The 18,199-nt window shown below is 40.4% G+C and overlaps 1 protein-coding gene and 1 long non-coding RNA gene across 3 annotated transcripts in view; one reads left to right on the forward strand and one right to left on the reverse strand.

Moving 5' to 3' along the window:
• The window catches only part of Cdh6 (cadherin 6), a 139,014-nt gene that overhangs the window by 55,098 nt on the left and 65,717 nt on the right, over positions 1-18,199 (reverse strand). For both annotated transcript variants that reach the window (XM_031360400.1, XM_031360401.1), the window contains one exon: positions 10,120-10,483. In XM_031360400.1, the coding sequence (XP_031216260.1) occupies positions 10,120-10,347 (228 nt within the window). In that variant the 5' untranslated portion in view covers positions 10,348-10,483. The remainder of the gene's footprint in view (positions 1-10,119; positions 10,484-18,199) is intronic.
• The window catches only part of LOC116083621, a 54,132-nt gene that overhangs the window by 29,284 nt on the left and 6,649 nt on the right, over positions 1-18,199 (forward strand). The gene's annotated exons all lie outside the window — the stretch shown is intronic.

The following is an 18,199-nucleotide window of genomic DNA, read 5'->3' on the forward strand; positions in this document are numbered from 1 at the left end:
TGTGTGTGTGTGTGTGTGTGTGTGTGTGTGTATGTTGGTGTGTGTGTTGGTGTGTGTGTTCTGGAGCATATATGTGGAGGTCAGAGGATGCCCTCATTTGACTTTACTTGAGACCGAGTCTCTTGTTTGGTGTTGAGTATGCCAGGCTAGCTGACCTGTAGCCTTTCAGTAAGGTCCTGCCTCTGCTCCCCATTTCTGTAGGGGCACCACCATTACAAACACACACTACATGCATAGCAAGGGTTTCAGCCCTGCTTGGTGACCTTAGCTCCTCTCCATACTTTTTTATTTTTTGTCAATATTATTTCATTAAAGTTGGAAAAGTTGGGAGGCAAGTTTTTTTTTTTTTTTTTTGACAAAAATTTAAAATTTGAATCACAATGCATCAAAAGAACCAGTATATTTAAGAGAGGCACTAAGCCTATGGGAGGCATTCTTGAGAGAACACGGTGGATTTTTATCTTTTGGGGACATCATAGTTTAATTCAACTAATATTTGGCTTTCTCCAATACACAGATCTGTGCTACACACCACTGGGAACAGAAAAATTAATAAGCTGTTCAGTCTGAGGTTTTACAGAGTTTACAAAGATTTAAGTTTCAAAAGTATAAATTCAATATCTGAGATAAAATTGAGACAGCAGTCCTGTGACTGAGTAGGCAATGCTGTTCCATAAGTTTGAGGTCAAAGTTCATCTTACACAAGGCATCAATTATTTTGCTCTTAAGAACATGAAACATCCAGACAATTAAAAGATTAAATCAACACCAAGTTTTCACAATCAAACTCTGGTTCAGTAATAAGTAGATTATAATATATAAAAAATTATTCTACATTATTATGCCTCAAGTGTGGGAATCATTTTTTCCAGGGGTTAGATGCCTTAAACATTTATACTTATAAGAAAGAAGGTCTGGACATGTCTTAATATTTCATAACAAATGAAATAATGGGAACTTAGAATGATAATGTAAACTGATGGGTTTTGAATCAAATTATAAGTTTTCTTAAGGGTTAGGCTCCACTGCATTCGTAGCACTGAACTCCATGCTATGGTCAGACTCTACTGCAGTGCTTTGGGATCACTCACTGTCCTGTAAGCAAGACCTCATCCAGCTTTTGAAGGTAAGCTCAGTAAACTCATCATTTCCCTAAGTAACACTTTGGTGGAATCACACTGTGGCTTGTTGTGGGTGCCCTCTATGTTGGGATATACATATATTTCAGTCTCCCCTGGAAAAGCATTCCCTCAACCTCCATGTTGCCATATGGGCTTAGCACGCTGGGTTGCTGTTGTCAAGTTGCACGTGCACTGCCTTGCTGCTCTGCTTCTCGCCCATGGTATCTGACCTCCAGGACAACCCTGGGTGCTACCACTTTTGGTTCTCTTTGTTCTTATCTAGCCTGTTGATGGAAGGCAGGCTGAATGATCTCCCCTTAAGCCCTTATTAGTAAATAGAATGGGTCCAATCCTTTCCAAGTTTTTCTGTGTCAGATTTATTTAATCCTCACCTCAATTATTTTGTTATTCCTGCCATTTAACAGTTCAGAGAATAAGGGACCAGAAAGAGGTTAAATACCGTGGTCTGCATTGTATACATAATCAGTGATGCAGCTGGGCTCAACTGTGGTTAGAATGTGGCATTCACATACACTGGTGAATGGCTGACATGGAATGACGTTGGATGAGTTGAAGTAGTCAAACTCACCTTAAATTTATTTTTAGATTGCTGTAGCAGAGTTATCTTTTCCAATTGCTTTCTTATTTTTTACCTTCTAATCAACATTTCTTTTGGTCAGCATTATTAAATCCTGCATCTAAAGTGGCACTTGTGTTTTTTTTTTTCCCTCCACATTCCCAATAGTGCTTTTACATTTTTTGAAAGACACCAACTCATCTAAATTAGTTATTGATACACTTCACACATACACATTATTCTTCTTCTTGTTTCTCTCTACATGTATTCAAACACACACACACACACACACACACACACACACACACACACACACTCTGATTGAAAGAACCTGTATTTTTCCTGAAAAGAGTTTTGCTATGAGCCTTTTTTTCTTATTCCAGAATGTGAATTCCAATTTGATTTCCTACACTAGCTTTTAAGAAAACCTGTTAGTTACTTTCCCTTACTTATCAATAGTGGTAATTAAGGGACTGGAGAGGTGGCTCAGTAGATAAGGATACTGGCTGCTTTTGCAGAGGACCTGGGTTCAATTCTCAGCACCCACATGGTGGGTCACAACCAGCTTACTGATCTGATGCCCCCTTTTGGGCACCATTGGTACTGCATGCAAATGAATGGTTAACCGACATAACACACACTTACACAATATGCACTTACACAAAAATCAACCTTTTTAAAGGTACACTGGCACACTGAAATCTAAGCCTAGCTTCTCTCACCTAAACCTGTAAACCTGTTTATTTCTTTTGGCAAAGGGTAATTAAAATATACTTTTCACTAGAGAATTGAAGCCTCTCTCAATTTACAGTTCTCCCTGGAGTACACACATCACTAGCTCTTCATGTCAGTGGAAATGAAGAAAATCAGTGTTATCAAAACAGTTGTTTAAGTATATACTGACAATTAATTGATTACACTAGGAATTTATTTGATTTTTGAAATGAATAATTATAATTAGGAATTTTGACTTGAAAAGAAATGTAAGCTAAGCTGTTGGCATTCTACATACTAATATTCCCATCTAGTGTGGAGGGCCCACAGTGTGGCAGAATAATGAACTGATGGAAGCCAAGTATTTTCATGTTGTAATAATAGTAGCACACTAAGGCGATGAATAAAGAAATACTTTTCAGTGTTTACAGAGAGCAGAGGGTTTGCATTATGAGCATGGGGGTTGGGGGAGGGGTGGTGCTGTCTGTGACCTCCAATGACCTCCAGCTGTTTAGCTTATGGATCACAAAGGTAAAATAGCTACAGCAGAAGGATCTGAGCTCGTAGCTTCCTCTTCCTTGATCCCTTAATTCTGAACAGCAAATTGAATTCATACCGGAAGCTCTGTGATTCCCTGTCATATTGAAATGGGAGTTAGAGGAGTGAGGATCACACCTCCATTTGCTTTGCTTTTTATGTGTTGCTCGGCTTGTTCTGCAGCCAGCACGACTGAACAGTGGCCTCAGGTTCATGGTCAAGGTTACATATTGAAACGTTTCTGCTCTCTACTTGAGCTGCCAAGCACAGAGGATAGTTTAAAAGTCAGAGGACTGCCGCCACCCAGGACAGTTTCTCAGAGTCAAATAGCAGATTGAAGCTTTTAAAAAATTTTTATTACTAATGTGAAATCTGTTGCTGGACAGTGGAAACAATGACTGCCAATATTGGCAGCTGGGACGTGACCCTGTGAAAGTTCCTGAAGAGTAATCAATGAGAGAGTGTGTGCAGCCACTCTATCTTAAGTATACCGAGTTGAAATATAAAAATGTTAAATGGCTGAGCATTAAATTTAAATGATGGAGAAGAAAGATGTGCCCAAGGCACTTGCCCTGAGTCAGAGAGGGAAGATTGTCACAGGTTACTGAACCAGAACAGAAGTTTAGAGGTTATCAAGGGAAAGAAAAGACCTTGAAAAAAAAGTCACGGTACCAGAAAGATCACGAATTGTGTCTAACTGTCAAATGCTAACATGCCATAACCATTTTAAGTATCACTGATGTATTCTGGAAATAGCCATCGAGAAAGAGGGATGTGTGCTTGTATTTGATTAGTGCTTTAAAAAGTAGTCTTTACTATAGCCTTTTCTCTCTGTACTTGGATTTTACACAGTTAGCTCTTAGGGTGGTATCAAGTTCTAAGAAACCACTGAATGCCAAGGCATGTTCATTCTTCTTCCTTTTTTAGTTGTTATTTTTACTCTTCTCATTTAGACTTCAAAATAATGAGCATTTTGGGAAGGGAGGGATAATGTAGTACCTTGGTGGTCCAGCGGTGGCTACTGACTGCGAGGGTCCTAGCAGTGTGACCCTGAGCTGAAAGCTTGATTGCCTTGAGCCTTGGCTGACTTGTGTATAAAACAACAATAACAACAATAAATAATACCAATGTGTCAGTGTTGTACATATCAGTGTTAGTCTGTCTTCAGATGCGTAACAGAATGCCTAAAACTGGGTAGCTTCTAAAGAAAGATGGTTATTTGTCTTATATTCCTAGAGGAATATAGGGAAACTAAGAAAAGACTATCATAGATTCTGTGAGGCTCTGATGAGGACCTGTGATGCTTCAGCTTGCCGCAAAGAGTGGAATGGCAAGTAGCTCTGTGTGGAAGAGGAAGGTAAATGGTGACAGACATTTTATCAGAACCTACATTTTTGATTGCTAACTCACTTTCCCATGATTAACTGCACTAATTTCCTTGTGAGATTAGAGATGCTACAAGCCAAACTATACTTAGAGACCCCAGCAGCTCTCAATATCATTCCACTGGCAAACTTTGGCCTGAGTTCTGGTGGGAACTGACCACATCAGGGTCCATTGAAGTAATGCACTTGAAGTGCTGGGCAGAGAGTCTGAACCAAAGGGATGCTCTGAAATCGCCAGCTCTGGCTTCATTTTGATGACACTGCTGCTGTTTGAAGCAACAAGTAGCTGCGCGATGCTCCGAGTTACCTATTGAGTTGGTGCCAGGAGGTTTCCTCTTTAGCTTATGCTCTCCCTGAAAGCAACATCAACCCAGGGATGACAGATACTGGCATCCTAAAATATTGGTAAAGTATTGTTTTTGTGTTGACTACATTTGGACCATATAATTATAGGAACAAATAATTGCTCATCATTAATTTTAAAGGTGTGCATGGCTGAGGGTGTTTATTTTTATGAGTTGTTAAAACATTGCTGTCTAATTACCAGGAGAAGGATGACTTCTAGAATTGGGTAGACATTAATTTAAAAGACTCAAGAGACTGCTCTATCAGGACCATTAAAGCCTCAAATAGAACCTAAAGTTCCATGATACTAAAATACTCAGATGATCATCCCCTCCCTTCACCAAGAAAACTGTCATTAATTTTCCAAAAGGTAACAGAAAATACTTCTAAAGTACAGCACACTAAATTCCATAGATGTAGACCTCCCGGCCTGCTACTAAAGGGAACTGTACTTAAGATACTTCTAGCAGTCCATCTCTTGTGGACATTGTGTGGAGGGAGGGGCTAAAGAATAGCTCAGAAGCTGGGCGGTGGTGGCGCACGCCTTTAATCCCAGCACTTGGGAGGCAGAGGTAGGCGGATTTCTGAGTTCGAGGCCGGTCTACAGAGCGAGTTCCAGGACAGCAAGAGCTATACAGAGAAACCCTGTCTTGAAAAACTAAAAAAAAAAAAAAAAAAAAAAAAAGAATAGCTCAGAAGATCAAGTGGATGAGATTTGCCATGGGCTGTGTAAAATGACGTGAGGCTCTTGTATAAAGGTGGGCCAAATTCTGGGATAAAAACAAAATGAAACAAAACAAAACTAAGCTAAGCTAAACATCCCACAACTTTCATCTTTGACTGGTAAATATCTCCATCTTTAAAATCTGGCCTCTGTATATGGCTCTGTATTCCCTTCTGGTATGAAATGGTCACAAATAGATACCAGCTATGGACGGGGAAATGCTATATTCTGTGAAGCTGGTCCTGGGGGGTCTGGGAGTTTATTGGAAGGAAGATAGAAATGCTTCCTTCCCCATTTTCTATTAATTTTACATAAGCCAGATATCTTACAAGTGGATGCTGGATAAAAAGGCAAATGCTCTCCCTTCATCTGCTAACAGAAAGCATGCACTTTGTGTTTTCTGGGTCATGAGTGCCACTTTTGCTTTCTTGGTTGTCGGATCTCTAAAGTTTGGACTCTTGGATTTGTGATTTTTGCCCTTTTCGTGTCTGCAGGCAATTACTTTGGAGGGCTGGGCGATTCTCCCTCTGCACTGACTACCAACACTCACTCTGCCTTGAAGATGGAGTTCAGACACCATCAACATCTCTAGGGGGCTCTGCTGAACCTTAACACTGGGCTCCCTTATTTTCCCATAATTCTTTGTGGATGTCAAACTTTGCCACTGGACTTGATGGTTTTGCTATCATGACTGACAGTTGTATCATCTAGGGCTGTGATTCTAGAAATTGTCAACAGTGTCAGAATCATTAGTACTTAATTAAAACCCAACTAAATCCTAATCTCTAGAGAGGTGAGACCCAGGTAAGGTGTCTTTAAAAGTGGCAGTTCTTAAACTTTTAATCTGCAAACTGCTCACCTGGGGAATCTTCTTGAACTGAAGATTCAGATTCAGTAAGGACTGGATAGAGCAGTGGCCCTCAAGCTGTGTGTCACCACCCCTTTTGGTGATCAAATGACCCTATCGTAGGGGTTGTAGCTTTAGGAAGGTTGAGAACCAAGAGTGTGCCTTTCCAACAAGGTCTGATGAATGTTACTTTGCTGAAACACCTCAAAATTGCCCCCCCCCAAGCAACAGTTTACTTGTACCCCTATCTGTGTTTCTATGTGAAGCTCACACTCTTATAGTGTCTAGGACCACTCCTTCACATCCTGCTAGCTCTATCTGCTACCATGATTTTAAGCTTTCCCACTGAGTGTATTTCAGCTCTGGCTTGTTCTTATATCCATGTTAATCTCCTCGGGACACAGCACAGTGGAAGAGGCTACAGAGCATGAGGACAAGAACACAAGGGCCACTGCGGCTCCCTCCTGTCCTGGGTGGATCATATGGCTCCCTTCATGACTGCCCCAGCCTTTCTCTCTTTCTTTGCTGGCTTTTGTGACCTTGTGTGACTGATGCCTCCTTCACTCTCTACTTTCACCCTCATATTTTTCTTCCTCCCCGGACTCTCCCTTTGACTCCCTTTGAACAGACCAATACAAACTCAAGCACATGTCTTGTCCATTAGGTAAAATGCTTTCCTTTAAGTATCATTTGTTTATTCAGCGCTTTGTGAGCGCTTCTGTCCTTCCATGTATAGATCGGATCCATCTCTTTAATTTTAGGCAAATCTATGCTGGGCTCTGAGTAATTACTATTTGGAGCACTACCCACACTACTAAAGGTTATCTTACAGTCTCTATGTGGATTTACACACCAACCTAATTTGAGTCTGTGGCTCCCAGAGCTTGTACAGAGGTAGTCTGGGTGCTTCAGGCAACATAGCAGGGGAGATGTTAGAGTATCATGGCCTTACAGCAACGCCCGACATCTGCCTATCAATTTGTCATTCCTAGCTCAAGGCAGTTCACAGATTTTACAGAAGGTGGCACTATGTTCCTTTTGATGATGTCCTACTCAGTGCCTGGATTTCCCCTCAATGGCTGGGAAGCATCTGTGTAGACTTCAGGGTAGACAAGACAGCTAGAGGTCCAAATGAGGTCCAAACTGTTTAAAAAGGTGTTCAAAGCCATCTAAGAGACGGCAATTAGGAATGAGATAGAAATACCAGTCTTTGTTAATTTACATGTATTATCATTTCAAAGGGTTATTGAGCTCTAGAAAGAGAAATTCTTACTGAATTATTTTAGTCTGTTTACTACATGAGGCCATTAGGTATTTCTTTCTGCCTAAGGCCAGCCTGAGAGACAGCCCTGTGGCCCTAAGGACTTTGTAACCTTTGCCCTAGTCTAGAGCCTTCCTTCCATGGTTTCCACGCATAATTCCTCTGAACAGTCTCATCAGCTGTCCTCTTTTCCAAGTTAGTTGAAGTTAAAAGTTGTCACATGTGTCCTCCCAGTGAAGGTCCACCCTACTTCTCTTCTTTTTCTTTTGTTTCTTTGGAGATTTTTTTAAAAGTGGGCAAGACTGAACCTGGGGCCTCTACTTGTTAGGCAAGCATTCTACCCCTTAGCCACTATCCCAACTTTGCTTCTTTCTTTTTCTATTTTTTTCTTATTTTCTTCTGCTTTTAATTCAAATAATAGTTGTCTGTTAGTATCGCACTTCTACAGAAATGGATTTGAGAAATGGCCGGCTGTCTCGACAGTGTGAGAACAACACTCATGTCCCTTAGAGTGGCCCGCGCAGGGCGAGGACAATGTCAGTTCTCACTTTCGATATTTTTTCTCCAGATAATATTTCTCATGTGCTATGACCCCAAGGAGGAGGAGGGCAACAGGAAAAAGCAGAGGACTGTGAAGGGTGAGGAAGGGAACTGTATGGAGTTGTCAGTAGACTATCCAGATCCAACCAGTGTGGGGAAAGCCATGGCTGTGGACCAACTCGGCTATTAATTGCCATATATTTTAGCCACTGAGATTTGCTGATGACCATATTTTGCTTCTGCAGGGTTATAAGACTCAATATTCCACTTCATTATGCGTAGACCTGGTGGAGCATGTACAATGGGTTTTTTTAAAAACAGTTTTAGAGATTAAAAGCAGACTGGCCAATGGTGCCTGACTCACTGACTCCAGCAGGAGGGTGAGGCTGCACTTCCCACCTGGAGAAGCCAAAGCCTGGAAGGTTCCTTACCAATCCAGGGTCCTGGCAACTGGAAGTTCAGGGAGGCAGTTCTGGACCTGTACATCCATAGTTTGCAACTTATCCCCATGGCTATTTTCCCTATCAGTTATAAGGGTCATAAGGACATGTTGGCCCATTGCTGCTGCTGCCATCCTAGATGTCAAGAGTCTGTGGTATTATTGACATAAAAAAATGGTATCACAAATTGGGAAGAAAAAAGAAGCGGGGGAGGGGATTTCAATCATTTTGACAAAGAGCTTTTTAAAGCTTAATCTTCTATGGTAATAATGCTATTTGCATTGTAAAAGTGCTTTAAAGATTAAAAGAAAAAAAAAAACCCTGTTACTCCATTAACACTGTGGCATCGTCACGTTGCACAGAGGAAGTGAAGTACATGCAAGGGAAGCTGTGTTCTATTGGTCCCACCAGGGTAAGCTGCAAAGCAAGCTGGTGACAAGATCCTTGGGCATCAGTGTCACTGTCCCTGGGTCTCTGGATATTTCCTCTTTTACTTTATTCCACATTAATAATTCACCTCCCTGGAACACTGCCTGGCGATCTCGGTCTAAGCTTCCTTCATTTATAGTGGTAAATACTTAGGAGAATGTTTGCACAGAGTTATTCAGGGATATTGGATCACAGATTGAAATGTGAACATGCAGCCTCCGGAATCTGAAAAGTTTATGCTATTTGCCTGGTATCCCGAGGAAGGTATTTTAAAATCAATCATAGGAAAAGGCATTTTATCATCTATATTTTTTACGTTTATTCTCAGTTTAAGAGATGTGTGACAATTATTTTTCTTATCCACACCATTTAATGAAATGCAGACTCTACAAGCTATAAACTAGCACCTCCTGGTTTGTCTTGTACAATATTGCCCAGGCCAAATTTTTTTTCAGTAAGATGGCTGATGATACAATTAGGTGACATTCATCATGACAGGTGAAGGATGAGCGCCTCACACTCTACCTTCTAGTCAATAAAATGGTCAGATGTTATCTAGAAATAGCACCTTTGGGTAACATGAATCTTTCATCAACCTTGCTACAGTTAAATCCAAAGGATTTAAAATGCTTGCTTCTTGCCAATTATCTGGGATAAGACTAACCACTACCACTTGCAGAACAGTAACTCCTCCATTTAACCTCCAGGGCTGAGTTTTGCCAAGGAAAGGTGTTGTTTGCTCCGAGAGCCAAGGGTGCCCGGAGAAGCAAAGCTAGGAAATAGTTAATGTGACTCACGCTCAGAATGTTTGCTTTCAAAATGAGAAAAGGACTGGCTCTCCTCACAGCACAATCGTTCTACTTCTATTTTTAATAGACCCCACTTTACAGGCTAGCTGGACCCCATTTTTCCAGCCAAAGGAAAAAAATTAAAGGATTTATGATAATCCTCCATGGATGGTTGTGGGCGGTTCGTTTTCCACCAGAGCATTCTCTCTCTGTTACACTGCAAGCATTTCTCAGCTTCTTGCTACACTTTCATCTCGCAACTACTCAAGCGAGGAGAAAAAAAAGTCTTACCAGATAAGCAACAATTCATACTGTATTGGGGAATGGTTCACACTCTCCCTGTCTATTTCTTAGCAGTAACTTCTTCAGGCTTTTAAGCCTAGACTGTTGAAACACCCAAAGGAATCCTACCTTGCCCACGTACTGATAATCGGATCCCGTGTATTCCTCCAGGAGGAAGAACTGATTCCACATCCAACTCCTTTTCGAACGGCTCAGCTCATTCCTGCTGTTTGTAGAGAGCTCCAGGGCCTTCCTCTTTGCTGGGAAGCCACTAGTCCTTTTAGATAACGGGTTTGAGAAAGTTGGGTAGGGCTGACCAACCCAAAAGAGCAGCAAGAAGTACCGGTAAGTTCTCATGCTGATGGCAAGGCAGGCAGTCGCGTGTCTGGGTAGTCAGTTCCCCTTTCCTTACTATGCCTCTTTTTCTGCTGCACCAGATCCAGGCTCACTCCTCCTTTCTTCCTTAATGTTCTTTGCTTCCTTTCAGAGGTATCTGGAAAGAATAATAACATATCAAGCACTTTTAGAGATGCTTAAAATTCAGTGTTAGAGCAAATAGGCAGGAGCAAGAATGTAGAAATTTGAATGGCAAAATAACAACAAAAAATGTTGGCTATCAATTTTGAAATGAGGACAACTGTCTTTTAGGTACACAGAAGGGGATTCACAGAAAGGGAGGCACGTGCCCAGCAGGAACTGCTCTTTCTGTTTCTCCTTTTTTATCTCTTGCAAATCCGACGTTAAGTAATAGCTTTGCTAGAGTTCAACGCGCCAGGATGGATAATTTCACCACTCGTTTGCTTTGGAATATGTGGGCTGAGATCTGGTTAGAGGAAACGAGTTTGTGTTTCTGATTCTATTTGCATATTTATCTCCATGAACAAGTCCAAGGCAAAGAATACCACAGACAATTTAAATTCAATTGCAAGTGGATCATTTTGAAATTTCACTGGAAGATTCTGAGCACCTGCGATGTGCCAGGCATGAGGCAAGGCAGAACTTATTCTGCAGACTCTTGGCTGAGGAGATGTGCGATGATGGATCAGCCGGGTCAAATAAGGTTGGAAAACACCATACGCCTTCTCTTCCAAATGCAGATTTGCAGAGGAAAGTTTGTGAAGATGTATATATTTATACTGCAGTGGTGATAGTAGGCTTGCGCTTAACCCAAACTCTGCAAACTTTGATCACACCTCTCCATGAGAACTATCTATAGAATTTATATTTAAGAACCTTGCAATGTACTTCATGTTGGTCACTTGTCATGTCATGCACTGTTTCAGTTCACTGAGAAACTGGCTCTAGAAAGTCATTTGTATCAGAATGTCACCCAAGATCCCTTGTCTGGGGATAGGTTGTCTCCTGAACGCTGACAGGGAGGAATGATACCAGAAAGCAGGCCAAGAGCAAAACCTTTGTGTCCTAGAGAGTAGCTAAAAGGTGAGCCTGCTTTCCGCCTGAGGTGACTATTGTAATGTCTACTGTGGAAACAGGAAGTTGGAAGTTCAGCCAGGAGAAGCTCCTCTGTGGAAAGCTCAGTTGGAAACTGTAGCGGGGGTTGTGAGTTCCTGATTTGATGACACTTTTATCCCTTTGTGTTGTGACTACCTATCAGGTACTTTCTACATTATCAATTTACTTCTGTTTGTGATATACTTAGTGAATGTGCTCAGTAGAAACCAAAGGGATAGATCATCTTCTCAATCATAAAGAATAAACATGTAAGAGTTAAATAAGTGATATTCTAATTTCCCTAGGAAATCCTTGAATTCACTTGTGTCATCGACAATCAGATTGGTCAAATAGTTTCTGATTTTCACAAATGCATTAAGCATACCCCAGTATCACAGTGAGGACTGCTGATTGTGTGATTTTCAGAAAAGTCAGCTATTAAATAATATGAATAATTATTTTTATGGCAAATATTAATTTTCAAGAAACCAACCTTTTTTTTTTTGTTTGTTTGTTTGTTTTATAAATCCCTGGGTTGGACTTTTGGCAAAGATGGCTGTTTGATTCCATGGCTACACAATTAAGGCCATAAGGCCATATTGCCTTCCTACACGTTCCCCCTGCCTCAGATTCCAAAGAGTACTGCCATTACAGTCCTGTCCCACCTCATCTGGCCTAACTTTCCCTGAACAAAAGAATGCAGTAGATCTAACAAATGACATACTTGTCAAGCTATTTGAATATGTTCCTGAGTAGCACACCCATAAGCATAAAAGGTTTGGGATGAGAACACCATGTGAATTGGCAGGAGCATCCTCCTTAAACCATAGGGAAGAGCACACCTTAGGTACTCTGTTCAGTATTTTTGTTTCTCTGAATCATAAAAGACGGATCCACTTGATCACTATCATTCTATCACACAAAATGCACAGTTGACAAGGATTTTTACTTTTTGTTGTTTCTTTTTTAACTTCACCAGTGAGTAATTATAGACATTTAACATGGTACTGAAAACATTCAACAGGGAGGTGAAATATTCCATCATATTCAGCATTTCCAAACCTTTCTTTGATTCTTATACATCTTCCTGACAGCAGGCTGGGGAAGCTGGAAGTTCCACAGGTGACTGAGCTTGCACTGTTACTTCTTAGTCAGTGTAAAAACACCAGGCACCAGCACACGGTGGGTCCTCAGCCCCAGCACCGGTGTGGGATGACTTGCCTTCTCTTGTGGGTTGGAGCAGTGAGGGGCCTGAGCGCCTGCATGTGTGGAGAAAGCTCTCCAGCGACAGTTTCTCATTTTTAGAAATAGAGATTACGCTGAGGTTGATTCAGTGAAAATTACATTTCCCCTAATTTCCCACATTCACCATTATTTGCAGAGACAAATCCTGCAGTGAAGAATTACACGTCTGCTGCTCTGCTCTGTGTGTGCCCCATGGTGCTGGCAGGAGAGAGGGATGTAGAGAATGGCGGTGGTGTCAGCTGCTGAAAAGCCTGGCTCCTAAAGGCCATTTTAAAGAAGAATCGATCCCTGTGGGCGTTGTATGCAAACTCTACAAGCTGTTGCCACTTGAATATTAAATATTAGTTCTTTTTTAATGCCACAGATACCAAAATGTCAAGTATTTCATTTTTTTTCTTAGTTGGTAATGAGCTTTTAAAGCGATGCAAATTTAAGCAGAGTTTCCAATGTTCACTGTAACGTTAGTTTTGCTACAACCCAGTTCCTGTATCAATCTGACAGGCTGAGACCTAATGAAAAAAAACCCTCAATCTGTAAAACAGAATGACATCGATCTGTTCATATTTGATGCTAATGTTTTAGAAGGGTGTATTTCTCGGCAATCTCTATGAATTTGGAAAAGCTACCTAATTCCATTTGATCTCGGGTGTTTCTTTGGTTGGCGGGGTTATTTTAGTATCTACCTATGCAAAGAACCTAAAGTGGTACCTGGCACTTAAAAGTGTATTGCTAAATAAGTACTAGATATTAGTATTCTTGTTATTAGTATTTGAGGTGCAATCACAGATCCAAATATAGCACACAGGGCGGGTCTGACGATGGTCAGGAAAGGGCATCTAACTAAGTCAGAATTCTTTCAAAATTCAAGAATAGAAAGACTTTAGAACCAGGGTGGGTTCATTTGCTAATTGGTCACCTTTGTGTGGCATTCAACTAAGCTCTGACAGTTATAGAGAAGGCAAACCCCTATCCCTGTGACCACTGTCCACACCAAGGACAGGAACACAGAAAAAAAGCAAAGCCATTCCCTGTGACCACTGTCCACACCAAGGACAGGAACACAGAAAAAAAGCCAAGCACACTCAAAGAGCCAAGCATTCACAGAACCTGTGCGCTTTGCTTCCTTCCATCTTACAATGGTGAGATAAAGAATAAATCTTTACTTTATTCAAGTGTAAAAAATAACAATGCCAGCTTCAACTTAGTAGTTTTAGAAATTTATGTAGCTAGAATAAATACAATTTATATTTTAGATTTTGCTTCATCCAACATTACGGAGTGGGGGAAAAAATCAACATACTCCAAGCATACATCTGTTAGGTACAACAGCGGTAACACTAGCAACCACTTCCCCAGGGTTCAAGGTGTTGAAGGTCAGGGACTGAGGAAGTGCTGGAGATCATCAGGACTTTGAGGAGTGTGAGAGGCTGGGCTTTCCTGAGCACTGGAGCTAGGAGAGGTGGTGGTGGCAAGCACTAACGGATGGGAGGCTCACACTGGAGGCTCCCGAAGTCAATTGGTAGGACAAAGAGCTGAGGCCATGCACACATACTGGATTTTAAAATAGCAGGCATGGGGTCCAAGAGCCAGGAGATAGTGGGAGGGGGAGAGGCCTCTCGTGTGTCGCCCATCCCTTACCCCTCCTTTTAGGCCTGTTGGCATCAAGAGCAAATAAGTTATGTGTGTAACTGTTAGACTCACAAACAACTCTATAAAAACTCAAATTGAACTGTCTAATTACAGTCTAATGGTAGTTTAGGAAGACTGACTCTACTTTGGAGTTTCTTTTGGGAGCAAACTTGATTTTTCTTAAAAGCAATTGTAAGCTCTAAAAGATGGCTTATCAAAGTGCTTAATCCAGACAAACAGTTTTGAGTCTTGTAGAAGCTTTATTTTAGTGATATGCAAAATCTAATTAAGGTGTTTATGTATAGAGGGGCATGCCCCCAGCCCCATAAGTTTAGTAATTGGATATGTGGAGACCGTATTTGCATAGAAGATGAAATAAACTTTAATCTTCATAAGAATTATTAGTCAAGCCCAGGTTTTACTCAGCACTTTGCCATTTAGAAAGTCGGACACATCAACTCATGTTCTTCCAGTTTCCAACATGTAATGATTAATCCAGAAGCTGAGTTGATGTTTTCTATTGATTATCAGAGCTTTCCCTTAAATTGTCAAACTTTAATAATGTAAAAATGTTTCATTGGTTATGTGGATTGAGAAGAATAATTACAAGGTCTTCAAGTTCACTAGAGCACTTTGGAAATCACCTTTCACTCACAAATCATCAATATGCAAATTAGAAAATGTCTCCATTGACTGAATTGCTTCTCTGGTGATTTCAGTTTGCTAACAGTTTGAATGGCTCAACTATATTGTCTGATTCTGATGCTGATTTCATTACACCGTTTACAGGCAAATAGTATTAGATATATTGAAAGATATAATTACACTAATGCTTTAAAGTTCAGCATACATTTGCCCTAGTGTTCCTGACAAATTTTAATCAGGCAGTGATACTACATTCTACCTAGTCTACAAACCCATTTTTCGTATGTGGGATCTTTAGTTTGGTATTGAAAGTACTACAAACATTCAGTAAAATGATGTTGTTAAACTGCTTCAACCACTGTCAATAGTAAAAGAATTTAAAAAATTGATTATGAAAGATTTTTTTAGATCAATGATGTTGAATATGTGTATCTGTATAACAGCATAATATTTTGCTTGAGGCTATCCACAGAAACCATGGCTATAAGTATCATCTACGTCTACATCTAAGTCATCTAACCTATAATTATAGGTTTTTAGCCTATGTCCCTTATTAATTTTTAGTACCTTTCCTTTTCCATTTTATAATTAATGAAGTAGAAAGTAGCTAGTAGTTTATAACTACTTAGCTTTATTCCTGACCACATTGCACTCCAAACATGAATATGATGTTCTTTTTAAAAATCATTGTTAGGCAGCTTCATACATTAATATAATGGATTTTAGTTGTTCTTCTCCCTCATTCTTGGCCCATCCCTCTCCCTCTCCTGTTGAAACCCATCTCCTTTAAAAGTTCTTTCTGTGTGATCCACTAAGTTGAATTGACAGTTTCTTGCTTGGGTGTGGGTGAAAGGTTATTTATTGGAGCAAGGGCAACTGTTAGTAGCCATAACACTGAATAAGTGATATGGCCTCCTCCAACAGCCCTTAGCTGTTGATATCCCTTTAGGTAGGGGAGGGACCTCATGGGCCCTCTGCTGTTTATAATGAGGTGAGGACAGGGCCAGACTTGTGTAGGTCTTGTGCATATAACCACAGCTGAAGTTGGGTATATGAACATTGCTGCTTTGTCACATCTAGAAGTCTTTGTTTTGCTAAACACTTCTTCATATGCTAGCTTTTATTCTTTCTGTTTCCTCTGACCATGTTCTCTGGTCCTACTCTGAGGGCGATGGGGATGTTGTTTAGTACATTAAAATCTAGCCAGTTAAAGAAGCAGAACATATACTGGGACGAAGTAAACTATGATGCTAGGGAGACACATAAAAAAGAGTTAATAGCCAATTAAGTTTGTTAAGATTATTTTTAATTACCGAACAAACTTTGTTAAATAGGTTGCTATGTGCTATGACTTAAAAAAAAATGTGTCTTTTGGACATGGACGATCTTCTGGAAATGGTGACACAAGGTTAGCACCATTTCAAAATATTTGGTAGGGATTTCACTTGAAGTCTTCATTTCTAAGCCCCCATTCCATTTTTTTCTGTAAATGTCAAAGTCACTGTTGAGTAAAATTGGTTCCATTTCATGTGTGTAATGAACTCCACTGAAATGTGTCAAGCAGGCCTGGCACCTCTCACTGTGTAGCACTTCTCCTGTGCCAATGAATCATCATGGCAGCAGCCATCAGATGATGCCCGACTTTTTTTTTTTTTGGAAATGTTTATATTTGTGAATAACATGCCAAGCTGTTTGCAAACGAATGCTTTTCCAGATGAAGCCATTTCAGCAATATTCCCCTCATTCTAAAATCATATTCCTCACATTAGATTAATGAAGATAAAATCAAATATGGTACAGCACATAACATTGAGTTGGGACTGAAATAGGATTTGGTTTGAGATTCACAAACACATGTGAATTAAAGACCACTTCTTGTTCTGTATCACGTAGGAAAATGCCTATGTGATGTTATTGTCAGAGACATCGTGTCATATATCTGGATTAGGTATCTGTCTGCCCAACAATAGTTGGACAAATAGAGGACCTCAGTTTTCTTTACTCTAGTAGCTACCTCTCAGATGCCTGTGAAGAAGAAAGTAAACGTTTGAATATGTATGGTTTGGCTTTTATACTCCTACCCCTACCATGACTTTGAAGTCAGAGAATGACTTAGTAGAGAGTACACGTATGGTATCTTTGGGATGTATACTGCCTTTCAAGTATTTCTATTTTTGTCTTTTAAAAATCAAGCATCAATGGTATTATGTAGTTATAAACACAAACTACAAAGCTAACCCATAGGACAAGATATGCCCACTGATATAACAGGGCATGAATATTGTAGGTGTCACCAACTACTCTCAGATTGGATTTGAAGCCTGTTCAATAGGACAGAATACATACCTGGTACCGTATACCCAGTTAAAAACCTCTGGCTAGAGAGGTCATAATCCCTGGGGTTGAGTTCATTACTGTTGTTTAGCAACATTGAGATGGTACCAAGCTGCAATCAAAATATTGTCTATACCCATGGTCACATCTACTCTTGTCCCTAACGAGAGAAGCTTCTCTTTGCAGTGAAAGGTGAATGTAGAAGTTCATAGCTGCTTAAGAGGCTTAAGTAACAGACGAGTGCTTAGCCCTAAGCAGGACATTTATATCACCCTCCCTATGGGTCACATGATACCATGGAAGAGAAAGCAGAGCATATGTGTGAGCCTGAAGGAAGTAGGACTGCGTCTTTATGCCATCTTTATGACATTACCAAAAAAGACCTCACAGCAGCTAAAATTGTTTGCTCTGGGCCTGCAGAGATTGGGTCTGTGAACAGCCAGTCCTGGGTTGATGCAGGCTTCTAATGAACAACCACCAAATGATGGATTATGGAATAGTCATTGTCTTCATTTGTATACTTAGAGGTAGCCCACCAGACTCCAGTGGACTTCCAAACCTGTGGGCACACATATGGTCCTGGCTAAAATGAGTGGGGCCAATAAGACAAAATAAAAAGATATGAGAAGAGGACCTGTAGAGAGGAGGGAAGATGATAGGGGAAAGTGAAAGGGAGAGGAGAGTAAACAGAATATACTGTGTGTGTGAAACTACAAAGTAATAGATTTGATCCATTTGAAAAATAAAGAAAAGTTTTAAATCATGTTAACCTTCAAAAATGAACAGATCTCCATTTCTGGACTAAATCTGAACCTTATTGCTTCTCACTTTCATTTACGGGTTTGTAGACCTCCCTCTGCAACAGTACTTCCTGGCTTGGCACACACTGCCCTGCTCCTGATTG

Source organism: Mastomys coucha, unplaced genomic scaffold, assembly GCF_008632895.1.
Source record: "Mastomys coucha isolate ucsf_1 unplaced genomic scaffold, UCSF_Mcou_1 pScaffold8, whole genome shotgun sequence".
Classification (NCBI taxonomy): Eukaryota; Metazoa; Chordata; class Mammalia; order Rodentia; family Muridae; genus Mastomys; species Mastomys coucha.